This window comes from Camelus bactrianus, chromosome 2 (genome assembly GCF_048773025.1).
Source record: "Camelus bactrianus isolate YW-2024 breed Bactrian camel chromosome 2, ASM4877302v1, whole genome shotgun sequence".
Lineage (NCBI taxonomy): Eukaryota > Metazoa > Chordata > Mammalia > Artiodactyla > Camelidae > Camelus > Camelus bactrianus.
In genome coordinates, this window is record NC_133540.1 from 66,263,443 (window position 1) to 66,286,693 (window position 23,251).

General features: G+C 35.6%; 2 protein-coding genes across 15 annotated transcripts in view; one reads left to right on the top strand and one right to left on the bottom strand.

The window, feature by feature from the left end:
- The window catches only part of TRMT10A (tRNA methyltransferase 10A), a 49,255-nt gene that overhangs the window by 22,561 nt on the left and 3,443 nt on the right, over positions 1-23,251 (top strand). For 6 of the 10 annotated variants that reach the window (XM_074343441.1, XM_074343402.1, XM_074343404.1 and 3 more), the window contains 5 exons: positions 399-548; positions 2,246-2,351; positions 3,545-15,477; positions 17,942-18,019; positions 20,739-20,792. In XM_074343441.1, the coding sequence (XP_074199542.1) occupies positions 399-548; positions 2,246-2,351; positions 3,545-3,813 (525 nt within the window). In that variant the 3' untranslated portion in view covers positions 3,814-15,477; positions 17,942-18,019; positions 20,739-20,792. The remainder of the gene's footprint in view (positions 1-398; positions 549-2,245; positions 2,352-3,544; positions 15,478-17,941; positions 18,020-20,738; positions 20,793-23,251) is intronic. The other 4 variants (XM_074343431.1, XM_074343419.1, XM_074343428.1 and 1 more) reach the window with 4 other exon arrangements.
- Positions 18,851-23,251, bottom strand: part of C2H4orf17 (chromosome 2 C4orf17 homolog) — an 86,259-nt gene continuing 81,858 nt past the window's right edge. For all 5 annotated transcript variants that reach the window (XM_074343379.1, XM_074343381.1, XM_074343385.1 and 2 more), the window contains 3 exons: positions 21,814-22,003; positions 20,712-20,755; positions 18,851-19,226 (listed from right to left, as the gene is read on the bottom strand). In XM_074343379.1, coding sequence (XP_074199480.1) covers positions 19,024-19,226; positions 20,712-20,755; positions 21,814-22,003 — 437 coding nt within the window. In that variant the 3' untranslated portion in view covers positions 18,851-19,023. The remainder of the gene's footprint in view (positions 19,227-20,711; positions 20,756-21,813; positions 22,004-23,251) is intronic.

The following is a 23,251-nucleotide window of genomic DNA, read 5'->3' on the forward strand; positions in this document are numbered from 1 at the left end:
CAGAGAAAGTTAAGAAGGTAGGTTAGTGCTATATTCAGGAAAGAGATACTAAGTTAAGGAGTTTGAATTTTATCCTACAGGTAAAGATAAAACAGTGAAAGTAGTGTTTTCGGAAAATGAATCCACCATCCATGTGTGCAAGTAAATTGGAGGGATCTGAGTCTAGACACAGGGAAATAAACAACATCAGGAAGCCACTTAAATAGTTGAGATGTGAGGTGATAAGGTGTTGAAGGTTCTAAGTAATACACTGTTGTAATATTCTGTCAAACTTCCTTTCTTCTTTTTTTTTTTTTTTTTTTTTGGATGGGTTTGTCTATAGAAAAGAAAATAATCATTTTAAGCCAATTTTCACAAAATTCTTTTTATTAATAACATTTTCCAATTGTCTTTTAAAGGACATCCACATCAAACCAGAGCACTATAGTGAATTTATAAAGAAAGAAGACCTGATTTATCTTACATCAGATTCACCTAATATACTAAAGGAATTAGATGAATCAAAGGCCTATATAATTGGAGGATTAGTAGATCACAACCATCATAAGGTACCATTAAGTTTTTATTTTTGCTTTTGCTCGTACTTAAAATTGATATATCAGTTTTCTTGATAGTATCAGTACTGCTGACAGCCAATGTTTACTGAGTGCCTGCTGTATTCCAGGCACCTCTCTAGCTAAGCAGGGCATTTCACATGCATTAATTTGCTTAATCCTCACGACAGCCCAGTGAGGTCAGTGCTGTTTGATGCTATTATTTTCTACATTTTACAGATGAGGAACTAGAGTCACAGAGAAATTAAATCTCAAATCAATAGTAATAGGTGGTAAAGCAGATGTTTGAAACTGAGCAGATTGCTCTGGAGCCCACGTGCTTAAATGATTTGCTATATCGATAGAAGATACGCTGCTAATCAATTTCTAGGCCACTGGTAAAATTTATATTAATTTATACCAAAGTTTACACCCAAACTGATAAATTTATACCAGTTTTCAAATATATGATTATCATGGAATGTGTGTTCTATTCTCTTTAATTTGTACTTTTGTCTCTTCCCACCTCCTTTCCCTCATTCTAATGAAAAATTACAGAAATATACTTTCTAAAAGAAGACATTATTTTGTATTTTGCCAGCTACTTTGCATCATGCTAAATTCTACCCAACTTGTTTACTAAGTAAGGAAATGTTGTTCGCAGAATAATAAGAAGTGATTCATTATTCTCATATGGCACCACTGTGCAGAACTCTCTGCATTGTTGGAAACGTTTATGTCATCCTGTCCAGTATGGTAGCCATGTAGCTGTTGAGCACACGAAATGTGCACAGTATGATTGAGAAACTGAATTTTTAAAAATTATAATAAGTTCAAGTAGTCACATGTGGCTCCTGTTAGACAGTGCAGGTCTGTAGCATCATAGGGAGTTTTATCAGAATGATCGTTAGCCTTACTATTCTTTTCTTAGTGGAAAAATTCTATTTTGTTATTTAAATAGAACCAAATTTTTTTCTCTCATGTTGTATTTTCTCTGAACTAACACAATTTTGCTTTCAAAAGCACTTGACTCAATCAATTATTAATCATTAGTCTCTAAAATACACAAACTATTGGTTGAGAAATTTAGCTCTTCTTCTGAAATCTGTCTTTTGGCTCTTTCAGTTCTAATTAGACCCAGGCTTTAAGGATTTTAATTTTGAGAAGAGAGAAAATTCATATTCAGCATTCTTTTAATTGACAGAAAGGGAAAAATAAAATTAAAGGCAATTTTAAAAATGTTCAATTCAGGTTTTCATTTCATTTGTCTTTCCCGTTTGTGCCTCTTAGTGTTATGTAATTGAAACATAGTTTTGTCTTTTAAGTTCATGGGAAGAATGATGATACTTCTTTAGGAATTCAGTTTGAGTACTTTAAACAGAGAGAGGCAGTGTGGAATGATGAGAAGCTATTTGAGTCAGAAGGCATGAGCCAGGTTTTTCCTTTGGTTCTGGCACATAGGAACTTTGTGGTGGGACAGGGAGTATAATGTCTTTGGTTTCCTCATTTGTAAATTGGTTAAAACAAATGCCATCAACGTTCTGACCATAGTTATTGAGAATGTTTCCAAATTAGCAGTTAAACACACAGCACACAGCTCTTCAGATAAAATTCTCTGAACTAAAGTCTTTCCTAAAAGTTATTTATTTTGTCATAGACTTTAAGTTTAAATGATTTAATGTTCTAGCCAAGTTACACTATCTCTGTTTTAGGGACTCACATATAAACAAGCATCTGATCATGGAATTGATCATGCACAGCTCCCCCTTGGAGATTTTGTGAAGATGAATAGTAGAAAAGTTTTGGCAGTTAATCATGGTAAGCTATAAGGGGATAAACTGAAAATACACCTGAGTAAACACTATGAAAAGTAACATTACATTTATGTTTCAGACAAGTAAAAAATATGTACCTTTGGAAAATACACAATTTTGGAGGCAAAATTTTAAAATGTAATCATTTATAATTTGAATAATACATGCATACTTCAGTAAATTTTGAAAATGTAGAAAAGCATAAAGAAATAGTAAAAAATAAAGGAAAAGAAATAAGGTGTAATTTCACTGCCCAGAGATACTTGGTATTAACTTTTTGATGTGCTTCCTTTCCTATGCATATATAATATTATTTGTTACATAATTGAATTCTTACTCTATTACATAAAATGTTATAAATCTCAGGTGTTTTTCTCCTTTTATTAGTATATATTGTCACGCTATTGAGTCATTGTTAGTGGCTATGAAATATTCCATCATCTATATGTGTAATAATGTAACCTTTCTCCTGTTGTGGATTATTTTTTTCTTTTTACTGCTATATGTAATAATTGTAATACACATTCTCAGACTTAAGATTTTGCCTGGAGTTTTGCTTTTTAAACAAATTTTAGTAGAGATCTTCGTTAGTACACAACCATTAATTGGGCTTTTTACATTTCTCTGTAGCAGGCTCTAGGGAATTATAAAAATGAACTTAATGAACTTATTGACTCAAGGAATGAACTTTTTTTTCTAAGACTTCTGATAGATAGTAGAAATTAACTGTTCTGTCATAAAGTAGTCCAAACTAACCCTTCAGCAATGTATTAAAGTGAGATAATCTTGGAGACAGTATTAAAAATAAATAAATAAGGCAAGACACTCCCCAGAGTGGCACTATATAGGAAAGAGAAGAAATTTGGATTACTACTAACCCTTTTTTTTCCTAGTTTTATATTGGCAAATAAAGGATAAAGAAGTGAAAGGAATAAAGAATAGGAAGGAAATGAAATAGGTGCTCTATTATAATTGACAGCAGATAATGGTAAACCTCTAAGTGCTTAAGAACTGAATTGAGGAAAAGCTAGAAGAGCTTGAGAGCCTTGGGGCATATTGGCTCTCACAGTTAATACAGGAGAAGTAGTCATTAGGGCATACTAGCACTCTTAACACAAAAGCAGTGTATTTTAAAATATAGTATGCAGCATTGAGATGAACTTGATGAAAAGATACATGGAGTTGTCTTTCTTGCAGTGTTTGAGATTATTCTGGAATACTTGGAAACAAGAGACTGGCAAGAAGCATTTTTCACTATCTTACCCCAAAGGAAAGGAGCTGTTCCCACAGACAAAGCCTGTGAAAGTTCTTCACATGACAAAAAATTAGCCCAAGTTGAAGATGGATTGAACAGTGATTCCAGTGAGGAGGAAAATAGTACAAATTTACTAGATTCACCACATGAGGAAGAAAAACAGGATAAAGAAAACGGCACTGAACCTACAGTGAACTCTATACCACACTAATGTCATCTTTTTTTTTTTTAAGTTTAAAGAAAAATTAGGAGAAAATGAGGTACTTCATAGACTATTTGAAATGGGAGAAAATTTCATTTTCTCTTGTGAATTTTTAAAACTTTTAAGTGATAAAAAGCCCTCATAAGAAAGCATTTTTTTTTGTTTTTACGTAAGATTTAAATGTGTAATTTAAAAAAGGCTTTTCTAAACCTCAAGTAAGCATTTCTTGAGAATTTTACTTTATTAGTAAACCTTCATTCTCTTTTATTTACCAGATTATATTCTTCAGAATGTGCCTTCTGACCTTTCAGTTTTATTATTATGTATTTGTAGCAGTGTCTTTCTGATTTATTTCGTACTTATTTGTGGAGGCAGATATCCTGAATCTCCTTTAAGTCTACCATAATGTTCTGTATGGGAGGTTACTATCTATCTGCAGCTTTATATTCAATTTAGTGACTTCAAAGGAATATAGTGATTTAGGAAGAAGTATCAGATTGATAAACTCAACTCTTTCTTTTGAACTATGGATCCCATCTCTGTTCCTTCTTTGTGATGCCTTTGTGGTTCTCAAGCAATTACTGAAGAGATAAGAATCTCTTTAATATATTTTCTTAATTTCAATAATGGTGATAAATTATTTTGATTACAAAATTTAAGTTTTCAGGCTAGATTATTTTAAAAGGCTGTTGAAGGATCAATTTTGTCATTACCTAAATTTAAAAAGAAACAACTCTTAGCACCTATCGTTTCCTTCCATATATACTTTTCAAAAATAAAATATGTTGGTTCTTAAAGTAGATAAAGTTAAATTCATATGTGCCTACTATCATATAATGATCTTCAAGCTAATGGAAATATATGTCTATAAATAATATAAGCATGTATGAAATATGCATATAATTGTATATACAGCTATTACTCCACATCATGTATGATTCTCAGTTACTAATTGATAACAGGATAGAGTTGCCATATATCTGTATTATTTGTGTGAATGACTGTGTTGCAAAACACTAAGGAACTTTAATTTTATACAGTGCAAAAATCCATAACTAAACATTTGTAGGAGGACATTGGCAAAGGAAGATGGGGCTAGAAGATGTTTTAGTTTTCAGTAAATGTAGAGCATTTATGTTTAAAGTAAAGTGATTGTTCTTTGTCACAGTTCAAGTAGCATTTCAGAAGCTTTACTGAGTTTGGATAAGTTAAGTGTCTGTTCTTTTTACTCATTGGCATCTCAGATTATGTACACTTGGTAGAAAGTTCATCGAATTTAATATTGATGTTCACTATCTCTTATGTTGCTTTATTCTTAGTAATCTATTATACTTATCCATTTAAAGGTCTGTCAGCATCGTATGTAAATAAAGAAAAGCCCTCACAATTGTAGAACAAAGCTTACGTCTTAAGTTGTACTCTTCAAAGTTCCAGGTTTTTGTGAGTAAATATAGTTAGTAGCATGGAGTATTATGTCTTTTATTTAAATTCCATATGGAATTAAGGCACAGTTTAATATTGAAATGTGGGGGAAAACCATTACAAGCACTGTGTAGTTTAATTTTCACTAATTATCAAAGTCCTGTATCTGTTTCCTAGGGCTGCCATAACAAATTACTGCAAATCAGTGGCTTAAAACAACAGAAAGTTATTCTCTTAAGTTTTGGAGACTAAAAGTCCAGAATTGAGATGTTGGCAGAACCATACTCCCTCAGGAGGCTATGGGGAAGACTCCTCCCTAGCCTCTTCTGGTTTCTGGTAATTGCCAGCAATCACTGGTGTTCCTTAGCTTGCAGCTGCCTCACTCGTCTTTGCTTTGTCATCACATGGACTTCTGCCCTCTGTCTTTTGTGCTGGTATCTGAGTCCTTCTTTTAAGGATACCAATCATTGGATTAGGGTTCCCTGTAATCCAGTGTGACTTCATTTTAACTTCATTACGTCTATTTTCAAATAAGGTCACATTTATGGGTACCAGATATTAGGGCTTGAACATATCTTTTGGGTAGGTACAAATATGTCCACTCTAAGTCCATATCGAATTTGCACTGTTGATAACAAGAAGGAATAGATTACAGTTGGAAATGACTCATTTCTGAGGCATTTAAATTTTGGGTTTTTTTTTTTTTTAAATAATTGCAATCTTTTTTCTTATTTTAACGTGTTCTATTCTCTCAACATTGTTTTGGTTTATTTGAGGTACTTTATTTAAAAACTTAAGTAATATTACAGTCACTTGTATTAGAACATAGTAAAGGTAGGGAATTCAGTTAGAACTTAAACACATCAAAAGGAGATACATTTGCTGAAATAATGGGATTTTCTTTTGTTCATTTCTTTTTAATTTTTAAAAATATTTTTTACTGAAGTATAGTTGATTTACAATGTTTCAGATGTACAGCAAAGAGATTGAGTTCTACATATATATATGTGTGTATATATGTATGCGCTTTTTCAGATTATTTTCCATTATAGGTTATCATAAGATATTGAATATATATCCCTGTGCTATACAGTAGGGCCTTGTTGTTTATCTATTTTATATATAGTAATTTGTATCTGCTAATCCCAACCTCCCAATTGCCTCCCCCTACTCTCCTTTGGTAACCATAAGTTGTGTTCTATGTCTGTGAGTCTATTTCTTGTTTTCTAAATAAGATACTTGTATCATTTTTTCAGATTCCACATATAAATGATACCACATGATATTTGTCTGACTTACTTCACTTAGTATGATAATCTCTAGGTCCATCCACATCCTGCAGATAGCATTATTTCATTCTTTTTTATGGCTGAGTAATATTCCATTGTGTATGTTCTTTATCCACTCATCTGTTGATGGACACATCAGTTGCTTCCATGACTTACTATTGTAAATAATACTGCTATGAACATGGGTGCATGTATAATACTGCTGCTGTGAATAATGAGGGGCATTATCTTTTGGTTTAGAGTTTTCACCTTTTTGGGTATATGCCTAGGAGTAGGGTTGCTGGATAATGTGGTAAGTCTATTTTTAGCTTTTTAAGGAACCTGCGTACTGTCCTCCATAGTGGCAGCAGCAATTTACATTCCCACCAACAGTGTAGGAGGATTCCTTTTTCTCCACACCCTCTTTAGCATTTATTATTTGTAGACTTTTTGGTGATAGCCCTTCTGACCAGTGTAGGAGATACCTCATTGTAGTTTTGATTTGCATTTCTCTAATAATTAGTGATACCGAGCATCTTTTCATGTGCCTGTTGGACATCTGTGTGTCTTCTTTGGAGAAATGTCTATTTAGTTCTTCTGCCCATTTCTTTGATTGGGTTGTTTGGTTTTTGTGATATTGAGCTGCATGAGCTGTTTGTGTATTTTGGAGGTTAATCCCTTGTTGGTTGCATTGTTCACAAATGTTTTCTCCCATTCTGTAGGTTATCCTTCTGTTTTGTTTATGGTTTCCTTTGCTGTGCAGAAGCTTTTCAGTTTAATTAGGTCCCATTGGTTTACTTTTGCTTTTGTTTCCATTACTCTAAGAGACAGATCCACAAAAATATTGCTGCGATTTATGTCAAATTATGCAGTTTGTGTCGTGCTTCCAATCCAAGAACGTGGTATATCTTTCCCATCTGTTTGTGTTGTCTTCAGTTTCTTTCCTCAGCGTCTTACAGTTTTCAGAATACAGGTCTTTTGCTTCCTCTGGTAGGTTTATTCCTAGGCATTTTATTCTTTTTGGAGGGGTGGCGGATTTAGGTTATTTATTTATTTATGTAATGGCAGTACTGAGGATTGAACCCAGGACCTTGTGCATGCTAAGCATGCACTTTACCATTGAGCTGTACCCTCCCGCAGGTACTTTATTCTTTTTGATGCAATGTAAATGGGATTGTTTCCTTAATTTCTCTTTCTGATAGTTCATTGTTAGTGTATAGAAATGCGGCAGATTTCTGTGTATTAATTTTGTATCCTGCAACTTTACCAAATTCATTGATACCTCTAGTAATATTCTGGTAATATCATTAGGATTTTCTGTGTATGGTATCATGTCATCTGCAAACAGTAACAATTTAATTTCTTTTCCTATTTGGATTCCTTTCATTTCTTTTTTTTTTAAATTTCTCCAATTGCTGTGACTAGGACTTCCAAAACTATGTTGAATAAAAGTGGTGAGAGTGGACACCCTTGTCTTATTCCTGATCTTAGAGGAAATGCTTTCAGCTTTTCAATGTTGAATATGATCTTATCTGTGGGTTTGTCATATATGGCCTTTATTATGTGGAGCTATCTTCCCTCTGTGCCTGCCTTCTGGAGAGTTTTCATCATAAACGGATGTTGATTTTTCTTTCTTTTTTTTCCTTTTTTTTTTTTTTAGGCCAGGGCAGAGGAGGGTCAATGTAATATATTCTCAACCCACCCCTTCATAGGAAGGGAAGTTCTGTCTTGCCACAGTGCCCAACCCAGGGATGTTTAATTTTATCAAAAGCTTTTTCTCATCTTTTGAGATAATCATATGGTTTTTATTCTTCAGTTTGTTACTGTGATGTATCACATTGACTGATCTGTGCATACTGAAAAACCCTTGCATCCCTGGGATAAATCTCACTTGATCATGATGTATGATCCTTTTAATGTATTGTTGGAGTCAGTTTGCTAGTATTTTGTCAAGGACTTTTGCATCTATGTTCATTAGTGATACTGGCCTATAATTTTTTTGTGTGTATGAGTGATATCTTTGTTTAGCATTGCTATCAGGGTGAATGCTGACCTTACAGAATGAGATCAGACATGCTCCTTCCTCTGCAATTTTTTGGAATAGTTTCAGAAGGATGGGTGTTAACTTTTTTCTAAATATTTGGTAGAATTCACCTGTGAAGCCATCTGGTCCTGGACTTTTGTTTGTTTTGGGTTTTTAAACTACTGATTCAATTTTATTACTAGTAATTGTTCTGTTCATATTTTCTATTCCTTCCTGGTTCAGTCTTGGGAGATTGTGCCTTCCTAAGAATTTGTCCATTTCTTCTAGGTTTTCCATTTTATTGCCATATAGTTGCTTGTAGTAGCCTCTTAGGATCCTTTGTATTTCTGTGATGTTGGTTGTAACTTCTTTTTCATTTCTGATTTTATTAATTTGGGCCCTCTCCCTTTTTTTCTTGATGCATCTGGCTAAAGTTTTGTTAATTTTGTTTATCTTATCAAAGAAACTAAAAACTAGTTCTTTTGACTTTTTAATGTTTTTAATCTCTGTTTTATTTATTTCTGCTTTGATATTTATGATTTCTTTCTTTCTGCTAACTCTGGGTTTTGTTTGTTCTTTGTCTAGCTGCTTTAGGTGTAAGGTTAGGTTGTTTATTTGAGATTGTTCTTTCCTGAGGTAAGCTCGCATCGCTGTAAACTTCCCTCTTAGAACTGCTTTTGCTGTATCCCATAGATTTTGGATCATCGTGTTTTCACTTTTATTTGTCCCTAGGTATTTTTTTGATTTCCTCTTTGATTTCTTCAGTGAACTCTTGGTTGTTTAGTAGCATATCATTTAGCCTCCATGTGTTTGTGTTTTTTTGCAGTTTTTTTCTTGTAGGTGATTTCTAATTTCATAGTGTTGTGGATGGAAAAGATGCTTGATATGGTTTCAGTTTTCCCATATATACTGGGAGTTGTTTTGTGGCCTGGCACGTGACCTATCCTGGAGAATGTTTCATGTGCACTTGAAAAGAATGTGTATTCTGCTGCTTTCAGGTGGAATGCTCTATAAATATCAATTAAGTCCATTTGGTCTCTTGTATTAGTTAAGACCTATGTTTTCTTATTGATTTTGTTTAGATGATCTGTCCATTTATGTAAGTGGAGTGGTAAAGGTCCCCACTATTTTGGTGTTACTATCAAGGTGTTACTCCCTTTATGTCTGTTAATATTTGCTTTATATATTGAGGTACTCCTATGTTGAGTGCATATATTTTTAAAATTGTTAAATCTTCTTCTTGAATTGATCCCACGATCACTATGTAGTGTTTCCTTCTTTGTCTCTTGTGTCAGTCTTTATTCTAAGGTCCATTGTGTGTTATATAAGTATTGCTAATCTGACTTTCTTTTGATTTTCATTCGCATGGAATACCTTTTTCGATCCCCTCACTTTCAGTCTGTATGTGTTTCTAGATCTGAAGTGAGTTTCTTGTAGATGGCATTTATATGGGCTTGTTTTTGTGTCCATTTAGTCAGACTGCTGATAAGACAGAGAAATAAGATCTTGTATGGTTACTGTGTTTTATGCTAGCATTGTTTTTTCTGCCTTTTAAAATGTTTCACTAAAGGATCTGTGATTTCTAAACATTAATGTGTTCATTCTGATAATTTAGAAAGTCTGAATATCTAAAATCTTATCTAAGCCTGGGTTCCTCAGAAAGCAGAGTCTGAAACAAAGGCTTATACATGACTGCTTTTAGGGGGGCAGGCAATGTCAAAAAGAGTAAGGAACAAAGAAAATGAGGCAAAAAATGAAGGAAAGTCCATATGAGAAAGTATTATCAAGTTAGCTGCTGTTTGGTTTCAAACCAGTTGACTGCTCAACCCTAAGTGATGAGATACTTTGGATAATATTACCATTTTATAAATGAGGATCCTGAGACTTAGAAAGGTTGAGTTTTAAAAAACTCAAAGCCTAAATGTATGCTGTATTTAAATAAACCTACTCAGCAATGTTTAAAAGAATAGCAAAAGGCCTATTAGGCTAATAATAAAAGAAAAAGAATACAGAAGTCACAATTTTAACATTGGATAAGGTTCAACACATTACAATCAAACAAGGAAAAGAACGCATGTTGTAATGTTCAAGAATGCAATCCTTAGTGAAGAGGTGATAGTTCCAAGTAGCATAGTATTCAAATTCATTGAGAAGAAACTTCAAGAATTGCAAGAAATAGTAAGCAATGCATTAGTATAAGGAGACTTTAATTCACGTTTCCCAACCCGTGACAGCTCGAGTGGACAAAACATAAATCTATGGGAGATGTAAATGCTGTAATAAGACAGATATAATTTCTATATATCCAGTTTTACAGGCTGAAAGCAGTTTTCTACTGCACAAGGAATGTTATTAAAATATTTATATATTAAATCACAAAGGAAGGTAATTTTCAAAAGTAGAAGTAATCTAGGCAACTTCTCTGATAATGAATACATTAAAGTAGAAAATAAATTGTGGAACAGGAGGAAAGCCTTACCACCTAGAATCATAGAAAGTAGTGTTAGAGATAAAATTGGTGATGACTTAATCATAAAATTCTAAACTATATTTACACATCATTTCAAAATGCATGAATTAAAGTGGACAAAATTGCAAATACCACAAAACTACATCATCTGTTGTAATAATTGGGAAATTTTAATTGATAAATCAGGCATAAAGAGAAAAATTAGTGTATATAAGATTTGAACAGCAGTAATTAACAAACTTTGTTTAATGGATATATGTACACCTGTGTGCCCAGAGATTTTAAAATTTACATTATTTTCAAGTCATATGGAACATTTATGAAATTGACCATATACTAAGCCTCAAGGCTATCCACAAGAAAGTCAAAGGATTGATAATTGTTTCAGATCATACGATTTGACCACAATGCAATTGAATTATAAATCATTTAAAAATATAACAATTTTGGGAAACATCATATGTTTGGGAACTTTTTTGAAGAGGCTCATCTAAAAAACTTTTGAGCCACAGAAGAAAACAAAAATTAGAAAATATTTAAAATTTAATGAAACATTATGTATTAAAGCTTGTGGAATGTAGCTAAAGCAATTTAGAGGAAAGTTTACAGCCCATTTCTTAAGTTAGAAAAAGAAGAAAGACTAGCATTATTGAGCTATGCACTTAATTTAACAGGTTTAAAAAAAGAACAGAATAAATTCCAAGTTGAAAGAGGGAAATAAAGATAAAAGCAGCAATAATTAAAAGTAAAACACAGTAAAGAGGCTCAAGGCAAAAACTGACTCTTTGAAAAGACTAATAAAATAGTCCTTTAAACAACGGAAGAGTTTAAGAAGTAGCAAGAGAAGACATATAGAAGTGAATAATGGAGATATTAAAGTGTAAATAAATGGATATTACAAAATACTTTGTGTCAACATATTTGAAAGTTTATGTAAAATGAATTATAAAAATAAAAATTACCAATAAATAACTCAAAAATATTTAATACCCCAAAGAATTTTATAATTTCAAGTAACTTGACTTAGTATATTAGAATCCAAGACTAAATGTTTTATGGACATATCTGTGAGACATACTGAACGCAAATAAATCATTTTACACAGCTCTTTGTAGAGAATTAAAAATAAGGGAACACTCCTTTTATGAAGCTTGTTAACTGTGCTGTTCAAGTCATATATTTTCCAATTCAGATTTTTTTATTATTATAATAAACACATAACATTGAATTTACCATCTTAATTATTTTTGGGTGTACAGTTCAGTAGTGCTAAATATATTCACATTGTTGGGGAACAGACAGCTAGAACATATTCGTCATGCAACACTGAAACTCTACATGCATTAAATACAATTTCCCTTCCTCCTTCCCTCCAGTCCTTGGTAACCACCTTTCTACTTTCTATCATTTTGACTGCTTTAGGTACTTCATGGGGTAGAATCATACAGTATTGTCCTTTTGTGACTGCCTTACTTTGCTTGGCATAATGTCCTCAAGGTTCATGTAAGTTGCAGCATGGGACAGGATTTTCCTCTTTTAGGCTGCACAATATTCCAGTGTATGTATATATTACATTTTCTTTATTATTCATCTGTTCATGGACATTTGGATGGCTTCCACCTCTTGGTTATTTTCACTAATGCTGTGATGAACATGTGTGTGTAATTATCTCTTTGAAATCGTGCTTTCAGTTCTTTTAGATATATGCCCAGAAGTGGGATTAGTGAATCATATGTTAATTCTTTTTAAATTTTTGAGGAACCTCTATACTGTTTTACATAATGGACGTACCATTTTACATCCCCACCAACAATGCATAACAGTTCCAATTTCTCCCTATCTCACCAAAACTTATTTTCTGTTGTTTTGATAGTGACCATCCCGATGATGTAAAGTGATAGCTCAATGTGATCATGCAATCAAAAGATTGCATTTCTCTGATTAGTGATGCTGAACATCTTTTCATGGGCTTACTGGCTATTTAAATATCTTATTGGAGAAAAGTCTTAAGTTTTTTGCTCATTTTTAAATTGGGGTTTTTTTGGCATTGAGTTGTAGAAATTCCTTACATATTCTAGATATTAATCCCTTGTCAAATGTATGATTTGCAAATATTTTCTCCCATTCCATAGGTTGCCTTTTTTCTTCTGACACAAAGTTTTAAAGTTTGATGGTGTTTCATTTATCTTTAATTTTGTTGCCTGTGTTTTTGGTGTCATATCCAAGAAATCACTGTCCAATTCAATGTCTTGAAGTTTGTGAAATAAAATCACATTTTATGGCGAGATAATAAGAACTTAAACATTAAAAAATTCTTCTCTGCCCTTTGGCCTCCTCTCGCCTCCCACTGTGCACTGTGTATCTGCATTATGCATCAACCAAACCTCCCCTATCAGTGGAAATTCCCCACTCAGCCATGAAGAGCAACTTCTCCTAAGACAACTTCTTTAAGATAACATTCCTTCTTGACCTCATAAGGGGTCACATAGCACTTAGATCTGGATTATGTAAACTGTCAACAAAAACTGTAAACTGCCTCAAAAAACATAACAGTGCCTTGACCTCTAACAGGTGGAAAAGTTCTGAGAGCTTTCTGAGATGCTCTTCTCAGGTAATAATCTTTAATTTTGGCTTGAATAAAGTTTTCCATTTCTTTCTTATATCAACTGATTAATTTTTCATTGACATATACTTGGCATAATCAGCAGGATATCAGAGACACCAGCCCGAGGACACCTGGAGTCTACCCAGAACCAGTGCTTGGTACCAGCATGGGCCCATTGAGCCCCACCGGCTTCTCTGTACTCCTCAGGTGTTCTGGTGAGTTCTCCTGATAATTCAGATCTCATTATTTGGGAGATGATCCTAAAAATTTTATTGGAGATGGTTTTCACTTAAGACTTGGACTCTTAAGGGGCACCAGTTCATTTCCAAGGCCAGGACCTAGGAGGGTCTGGCCAAGAGGCCCGGGGAAACATAGGTGGCCGGGTTTTTGTTAAATTTTGCTTAAATTGGAAAAAAAAAAAAAATGAGTTGATGAATGGTCTGAACAAAACTTTTGCTGGTGAAATAAGAGACTGAATTATTCAGCTCCAAAGAATAAAGGGGCATTTTGCTCCTTCCAGCCACAAGCCATCCTCAGGTGAGTGAGGACCTCCTAGAAGTGTCTGAGGATCAATCCTCATGATGTGCTTCACTATGAACATTAAGTAAACACTGTTCATCTAGGGGGCGCAACACAGGCTGATCACCTAGTGCTTTGAACACCCGTGACAGTGGTTTTAGGTTGTCACAGGGAGAAACTGAGCCATGTAAAAGTTGAATTGACCCAAGGGTAGCTCCTTGGGAAGCTAGATTCAGAAGCAGCACAAGTGCAGTCTGCCACACTGTCCACAAAAAGTTGTTCAGATCACATCTCGTAATTCATATCTGAATTAGGCTGTGAAATTAATCCTGGGAAATTGTGCCTCAAAGGCCAAATAGCTCCCATGCAAACCAGCTACCTATGGGAATACCAGCTGGGTTTATGTTATGCTTGCAAGTACTTAATTGGAAACTAATGAAATCGGGCCCTGAAATGGCCAAGTGGTTCTTTTGACGCTACAAAATAATTTTGAGCACACAGTTAAAGCTGGTAGTCTTCTGGATCTGTGCCTGCAGGGTCTACTGGAAACAATGGTAAGTGTTTTTCTCTTTTCTAAATTAGATTAGCAGGGAAAAATATTTGTTGGGCTAGCTCCCTGGATTCTTTGAATTAGGGAAACAGCTAAATTGTTAAAATTTTAAAGTTCTCATCTGAAACTGTTGCATCTCTTTTAACTGGTATGCAGAAGCCCCAGAAGGCTTCAGAACTTCCAAAATAGCCTCAATGAATGGTTTGTTGTAGAAGGCTAATGAAAGTAATGATATAAAAGGTACCGAAAATTTTAATTACTGCTCCCCTCTATCCTTTGAGTACTCATTCTAGTAATCTTCTGAGTTAGAAATGGAACCGTGTGAGGCTGTAATTATTAGCGAATAGAGAGACCCCTAAATTAGGAGTCCCTCCAAAGTGTGGATCCTTGCTACTGGCTATCAAAAGATTTCTCAGCAGAGGCAGAGGGACAAAGTGAAAAAGCTGCATTATTTCTCAAAAGAGGAAAAGGAAGGACAGTGCTTGAGCTGGGAGAAGAAAAGCCCCTCAAGCTGAGAAAGGAAGCATTCAAGCAAGGACCTATTTGGCTGGTAGAGACAGCTTCCACCCAGGTTGGGCCACACAGACCTGTATGGGAGGCTTTCTTTACCATCCTTTGTAGAGGCTTTTCTGGTTGTTGTCATGGCAATTGTCAACTGTCATGGCACTGGTGGGTGTGTCTTTTAGCATGCTAATACATTACAATGAGTGTGTAATGAGGCTTAAGGGCCACTGGAAGTCAAATCCTCCACGTCTTGGGCTTTGCAGGTTCTAACCAGTTCTTGTCTTCTCTTTGCAGCTGCCTCCTGAGACTTAGGTAAGAATAATTGGTTTCTATTCAAGGAAGGGGCAGGAGTATGATCCTGGGGACAATAGCCTTGGTAACAAAAAGGAAAGTTGCCTTTAATCAGAGTGCCAGCAATCTAGTGGACCCAGTGTTCCCCCAAAAGATGGTTCCCCCCAACCATCTCTGAAGATTCTGCTCAGCCTTAATCAAGAGGCAGGGGTTGGAGGGCCTCAGTTCCTGCAGAAGAACTTGAATATTATTATGTCTATTTCTTGAGGAGGAAAAAGGACCCTACTCCAAAGCTGCACTATTATTTCCTGAATGCTCCTCCCTTGTTTCTGCATTCCCTCCCTTCCTTGATTAGCAACTGTTTGAATCTGCTGTTTGGAACTCAGAGAAGGTCAAGGAGGCTGAATGAAGCCTGCTTCCTACAACAAGAAATGGGGGACATGGAACCATTCATACCAGGGAGGACCCTACAGGATCCTGCTCAGTATCAATCCTCCCCCCCCCTTTCTTTTTTTTGATACGCCTCAATCTTGAGGAGAACAGGTGTTGGACAAGAAAAGGAATAATGTTTTGGATAGAGGTTAATCATAAACTTGGCAGAGGAACTCAGTTTTAGGGGGACTCAGTTTCAAACACGCCTTTTCTTTGATCCTTCCCCAGATGTTTCAGGGAGTGGAGTAGTGACTGCTCTGGGTGCTTCCTGCTGAAATGGGGCATAGGCCTGCCTCAATCTGGGGAATGACACAGAGTTGGAGATACTCCAAAGTTCTAAGTCCTGGATCCGAGTCTAGCATGATTAAAATCTCAACCCCTTGGTCTACCAATTTGGTGCAACAGACCCGATTAGAAGTCATTGGTGAAGTGGCGACCCATATTTTGTTAGTCCTTGCTTCTTGGTTTTTCACTGGAGATTAAGGTTTTAAGGTGAAGAATTATAAGGGAAACATTTTCTTCTCTTCCTTGTTTGTTGAGTGTTTTTATCATGAAGGGGTGCTGAATTTCATTAGATGCTCTTTCTGCATTAATTGAAATAATGGTGTGATTTTTGTCCTTCATTTTATTAATGTGGTGTATTACATTGAGTTTCTTATATTGAACCATCATTACATTCTAGGTATAAATCTCACCTTAAAAACTTATGCTAATAAATGAGAACGACTGAATATAACTATACTAAAAACAATCAACTAAGGACATTAGAACAATAATAAGCCCAAAGAAACTAAAAGAAATGAAGAGTAAAAGGAGATATTAATGAATTAAAAAACAGTAATATTGTACAACATAGCACTAAACCCAAGATCTCATTTTCTGAAAGTGATAGTAAAATGTAAAATGCCATTAGCTAATTGAGCCAAAAATTATAATACCTAAAAGTGAGATTGCAGAATAAACATAATGAGGAATTTTGGAGAATTATGAGACAGATTTGTCTTAACACAATGAAAATAAATTTAGAACTCTGGATGGAATGATTAATTTTCTAAGAAAATAAAAATCTCCAAAATCGATTCTCCAAAATACAGAAAATATAAACTGACCAGTTATCATAGAAGAAATAAAATTCTCAAACGACTACCACCCTTGAAACACCAGACCTACATGGGCATCTGATAGGTGAATTTTATTAAGTTTTCAAGGAAAAGGAGTCTACAATGCTGTTGCAGCCTCTCCCTGACAGGAAAAAGATAGGGAGAAAGATTTGATGTGAATTTTATGAAGTGAGCATGGTCTTGATACATATCAGTAGTGCCTAGTGGTTAAGCAAATAGATTCCAGCTATACTTTAAACCAGTCACTAAACTTTTGTGTCAGTCAGCTTCCACCAAAATCCAGTTTTCCTTTCCATAGACTATAGTTGTGGCCACAATATGATTCCTACTTAATAATTTTATCAGCCCCCTTTCAGCTAGGCTAGTTCTCAACCATGGAATGTGACTAGAAGTGATATTTCCCATTTCAGGGCCATTTTAAGCAGATGTACCCCCCTTGTGGAAGACAGAAGAATGTCCCCTCAAAGATCCTAATCCCTGGAATCTGTAATGTTACATGGTAAAGGGAAATTAAATTGCTAATCGTTGGACCTTAAGATAATCTTTGATAACCTAAACAGCAGACAGGCCCATTGTAATCACTGGGTCCTTAATATTGGAAGAGGGACAGAAGAGTCAGCGTAAGTGATGTGATGTGAGGAAAACTCAACTAGCCATTGCTGGCTTTAAAGATAGAAGGGAGTCATGAGCCAAGAAGTGAGGGTAAACTCTAGAAGTTGGAAAAGGCAAGGAAACAGATTCTCCCCTAAACCCTCCAAAAGGAAGGCAGCCCTGCCACCACCTTGATTTTAGCCCAATGAGATCCATTTCAGACCTTGGCCCCAGAATTGTAAGAGTTTAAATTTGTGTTGGTTTAAGCCACTAAGTTTGTGGCAATTTATTACAGCAGCTGTAGGAAGTTAAAACTTTCTACCACTCTGTCCTTTTGCCAGCATGATGAAGTTGCTAATGAAACCATAGGTGATGGTTGAACCACAAGATGGAAGGATCCTGGGCCTCTGAATCACCAGGTAAAATGAAGTCATCTGCTGATTGAAAATACACACTTTTGACTCTTACATGAGAAATAAACCTCTGTTGTATTTGAATGATGATATCTGTTACAACTGTTTTGTCTCATCCCAATGAGTACAACTCTCTGTGCCTCAGTTTTCTTATTTTAGAAAAAAGTGAGGATAACTCAAATTGTTACTGTGAAGATTAAATAAGTTACTATATCTAAAGTATTTAGAATGACTCCTGACACACAGTGTGGTATAAATGTTATCATTAAGATCGTATGTGATCCTATGCATACACACATGTACACAGAAAATGTATCTTTTGACCATCAGTGCAAAAATATTCTAAATAAAAGATTGGCTAATTGGTGGATAAATTCGGCAATACACTGAAAGAATAATAGTATGGCCCAAGAGTGGTTTATTCAAAATACAGAAGTTCAATATTAGGAAGTGTGTTAACATCATTCACAATGAGCAGTGAATGGAAACTGGCTTCTTTCTGGCTCATAAGTTAGGAATCATTTTTATATCTCTTCTTTTTGGGGAGAGGTGAGAATTCTTCTAATAGTCCAACAACATTGAAAAACTGTAGATTGCAGAAAGTAGCTCAGATGTTAAAATTCTGTTTGTTTATTGTTGTTGTTGTTTATTTTCTATTAGAGTTTGGGGTAGGTGTTGAATTAAAACTGCCTAATTCTGATTATGGATGATTTTTCTAGTATCAGAGCCTAATGCTTACATACTAATATTAATAGTGCAAGACTAGTGCAAAATGTAGTATGTAAATAAACATACTTCTTTTTACACATGGCCTTAAATTAATCACAGATAGAAATGTTGTCTCCATTAATTTTTATTTAGTAGCATTATATACAGGCGCTTTGAAATTTACATGTGCCACAAAATCGAGGAGCTATTGATTCCTCCATTCTAAAAAGATTTTTTAATAATTTGATGTTGCAACAAAGTGAAACTCATATTTGTGAAAGAATTAGCTCAGTCTAGAATTTCTACCTTTGGTGTGTTACAGGATAAAATGCTCTTTGGGGAGAGAGACTGTATCCTTGTTGTATATTCCTTGCTGACATTGCTTTCGTTGACATGCTCTCCTGAGTTTTAGGCCTGGGAGGAGACTTTGGTTTGCTGAAATATTCTGCAACTGGTATTTTCATTTTATTTCTTCTTATAAACAATGGAGGGTTGTGCTCAGCCTCTGAAATAGAAACAATCTTAGTAAGACCATAGTTGAGACATCAAATATAGTAGCTCCTGCCATGTTTTAGCAGCAAATGACATACAAATAAGTCTATGAAGTTTAGGTGAATCAGATGCACCAAAAATTTGTAAAATAATTTATTCTCATCTTTCTTTCTATCTGCTCATCTCTAATGAATTATTTATTCTGTAACATGCAGGATATGCTCTTTTAATCTTAGAATGAAATATAATTTTGGAAGGAATGATTTAGAACTGGTGGTGGACAAAGGTGGTGGGTCATTCAGAGAAAGGAGAAGGACCTATGGTCCTGATACATAAAAAAGAAAGTAGACAAGAGGTTAAAACAGCTGTACTCATAAGACCTTCCCGCCTGCATGGTTACACCCAATCAGAAATAAGGATTTGGGGTGATGCGGATACAACACTGGAGACAAAGGGGTATGATTTGGGGATTTTTATACAAATATCTAGGCCAGATAAAATATATTTGAGGCCTATGGGTAAGACATAAACTTGAGTAATAGAAGCAATCACTGTCATGATTTTATGGCGTGAGGGTGAAGCGTTTGTTAGGAGACGTCAGATACACTAGACCATGCTTGGGGTGTCCGAGTAAGGGAGTATTTTCTAACTTCTAAACTGTACTTATTTCAGAGCTAGAGATAGGCAGGTAGAGGCTCTTTCAGGTTTGGTTAACCCCAGCGGAAACTGCTGGGGTCTAGAGTGACCTCAAGGAACTCTGATTGATTGCTGTATCTATCATTCCTGGTATAAGGGGAACCTGTAGAAATGGTGACAGAGACTTCCGTTCGAGGCTTGTAGGCATACTTCATAGTTGTTGCTCTGTAGCCATTGTTGCTATGTTTGTTTTAAAGTAAGGAGCTGCCAAACCCACAGGGGTGTTTCAGTTGGACTATTCTGGACCAAACTAGGACTTGCCACAATTCTTGATGTTTCTTGGTCCAAATTGCAGGCTGGGGCTGGACTTCTGATGGGGACACAAACTGCTATTTACTCTGTTGTATCTCAGCTGTGTCACGAGCATCTGCTTATAGATGATTATCAAAATTTTACTGTTTTTTTTTCTGGTTGACTTTGTTTCAAGTGAAAATCATTTAGCTTAATGACAGTTAAGTTGCAAAGAACCAAAACTCTGAAATCACTGTCCTTTTGTTAAGTCCATGGAGGGCTTCCCCTGTCACTGGATTGGCATGACCAAACCTAGGGCTCCTGCTGTCCTGCTGTCTTGCCCTCAAAGGGAGGGATTAGGCACTTCACCTTTCAGAACAAAGTCAGGTACTGGGCAGGTTTATCTCTGTGAGAAACTCGGCAGATGCTGTCCCTTAAGGGTAGCTGGAAATTAGTGTGATATATATACCGCCTTTAAAACCATAGATCCTTAACCTCTGTATCTCTGACTAGTTAGATACGTACTGATTTCCTTATACCAACTCAGTAATTATCACAAACTGTACTTAACCTTTTGGTATTTCCTCATTTCCTTCAGATCCTTGGCTTGCCACTCTAAATCAATTGGAGAAAGAGAAAATGAAATTCACAGGTACAAACAAGTATTTTCTATAGACTGCACTCTCAGCAATAAGCTAAGTGTGTGTGTGTGTGTGTGTGTATCTAGCTCTTAAACAAGTATCCCAATTCTTTTTTATTTTTTGATGCAGACAGTATTAAATGTGCTTTCCAGTGAAAAATTCTTCTGGCTTTGAGTAAAAATTGGAACAGTACCTCAGATGTTACTCACTAAGGTAGAGAAACTGACCCTATCTCCCAGTTTCCAATTTTATGGAAACTTCAAGGGGGAGACAGATTGCAATGTAAAATTCTCCCCTGTCTTAATGCTTTTTACAGTGACATGTTATGTGTTTGTGAATATTTATTTTTTCTGTTTTTAAGATTTACCCAACTTTTAATTTTAAAGCAACAAGATTTTCTCTCCCAGCTTAAATAACATCTTACCACATTCTTTGACCATGATGTTATACGTAAATATGTATTTTCTTCTGTCATTGAAATTACAAGGCTTAAGAAAAATTTCTACTGAAATAATTTCCAATTTCCTTAATAGTTGTTTTTCCCTCTGGCAGCCCCCAGGCATATGTCAGAGAAAATTAAGTGAAGCAGTATATTTTAATCTTGGATTGTTCTAGACAAAAAAACGTGATACCCTTGTGATAAGCATTTAACAATATACAATAGCAGTGCAACTTTGGTTTCCTTTATTGCTTCTATTTTTAAATAACTAAAAACCACTATAGTTGCTTAGATTTCTGGGTGACTACGCTTGCTTTGCCCTGAGTAGAAAGGGAACTTTTCTCAAAAAGATAGGTTGTTGGGTAAGGAAAACATAGCCTCTGCCAAAACGCTCTGAACAATAGGATTTAGAATGGGTTCTCATATTACATTTATGAAAATGAAAGAAAACAAATACACATTCTTGTCACTTACTGAATAAAGAAGATACTTAAAAATCTCAGCCATTTTCGTGTTTTGAAAGATAACCAGAAAGGAATTCAAAGTTTTTATGAACCCCATGCCCTACAGGTTGGCCCATTAGGCCTAATTACCTGCTCAGTTGATGTCTTTCCATAGATCTGGGTAGCACTTTTGATTTTGCTGGTGAATTTGGGGGCGATTTGACTTTCTGTGGCCTCCCAGTCTCTGCTGCTGGTTCTGCTGAGGTGTTTCTTCTGAGGTGAGTTAACAAGTTTATCTGAGCCAGCTCAGCATGAATCAAAGCTGAGACCCACTCCTTTTCTGATTTAAAAAAAAAGAAGGGGCCATGAAGGTTATAATTATCACATTAGCGAGAAACACAGGATTAGTTCTTTGACCCAGCTCTCCAGTGTTGAAAGGTAATCTGTTTCGGGGGTAGGCCCCTATGTGTGAGTCAGAGTTTCTGCAGCAAGGTGGTTCACATCAACCTAGTTTCTGTTGACCTGTGATACTGTAGAGTGCTCAGAGTAGTCAACTCACTGGGGTCCTTGTCCCTGAATGGCAGTGGAACAGAGTTTAAATACTGAGTACAAAACCCAGCCTTACAGGCCACTGCCAAATTTAAAAAAAAATAATAAGGATATCTATATAAAATATTAAGTATAATATGATCTCATTAAAATAAAAACTAATAGTTAAATAACATTTATAAGCATCTCTACAAAGATATATATACCAAAGTATTACTAAAATGACGTCTGTAATAATTTTATTATTTTTCCTCTTTTTTTTTTCTGGTTCATCTGTTTTTCATCCAACAATAAGCACTTAATACTTGTGTAAATTTTTAAAAGTTACATTCTTAAAAAGTGGGGGAAAAAAAGAATAACTAAAAGCTCCTGACCCCCAAATACTTTTCAATTGCCTGCCAAGTAATCTTGAATTCTTGAGGTAAGGTGCTATCTCCAAAATGCTCCCCATTTCAAAACATTAGTCTGTCCCTAACACATTGGTATTTCCTTTGATTCATGCAGTGATTTTCAAAGAGGGGTCCCCAAACCAGCCCTTCCAGCGTCACCTGGGAACTTGTTAAAATGCCAACTCTCAGGCCCCGTCCACCTCAGAAGTCTGTCTCAGTCTGAGACCAGCTGGATTTGAGGATAGCTGCTCTGTGCTATTTATGGTTATCCTACTTGGGACTGGAATATGTCCTCATGGAAACACAGGCACCAGGAAGGGCCTAAAGGAGGCTGGGAGATGACTGACTTGACGGTTTTGGTGAGGAATTGGCAGAGCTGTTAGAGTCTGGAACTTGGAAGGCTATGCTACTGCCATCCACACCAAAGGAGGGCAACAGGCTGTGTTCAGGGTTCAGAGCAGGCCAGGAGACATGCTCAGGGAGAGCCTGGGCGTGTGGACTCAGGAGGAGAAGCGCAAACCAGGTCTGGACACAAGTGTTCCACGTCGCCCAAAGAAGTTCAGCTTGGAGCATAGCAAAGTTTGGGTCACTGCAAGACCAGCTTGCATGCAGCTGGATACATAGGACTCTGATACTGAAACACTAGGGAA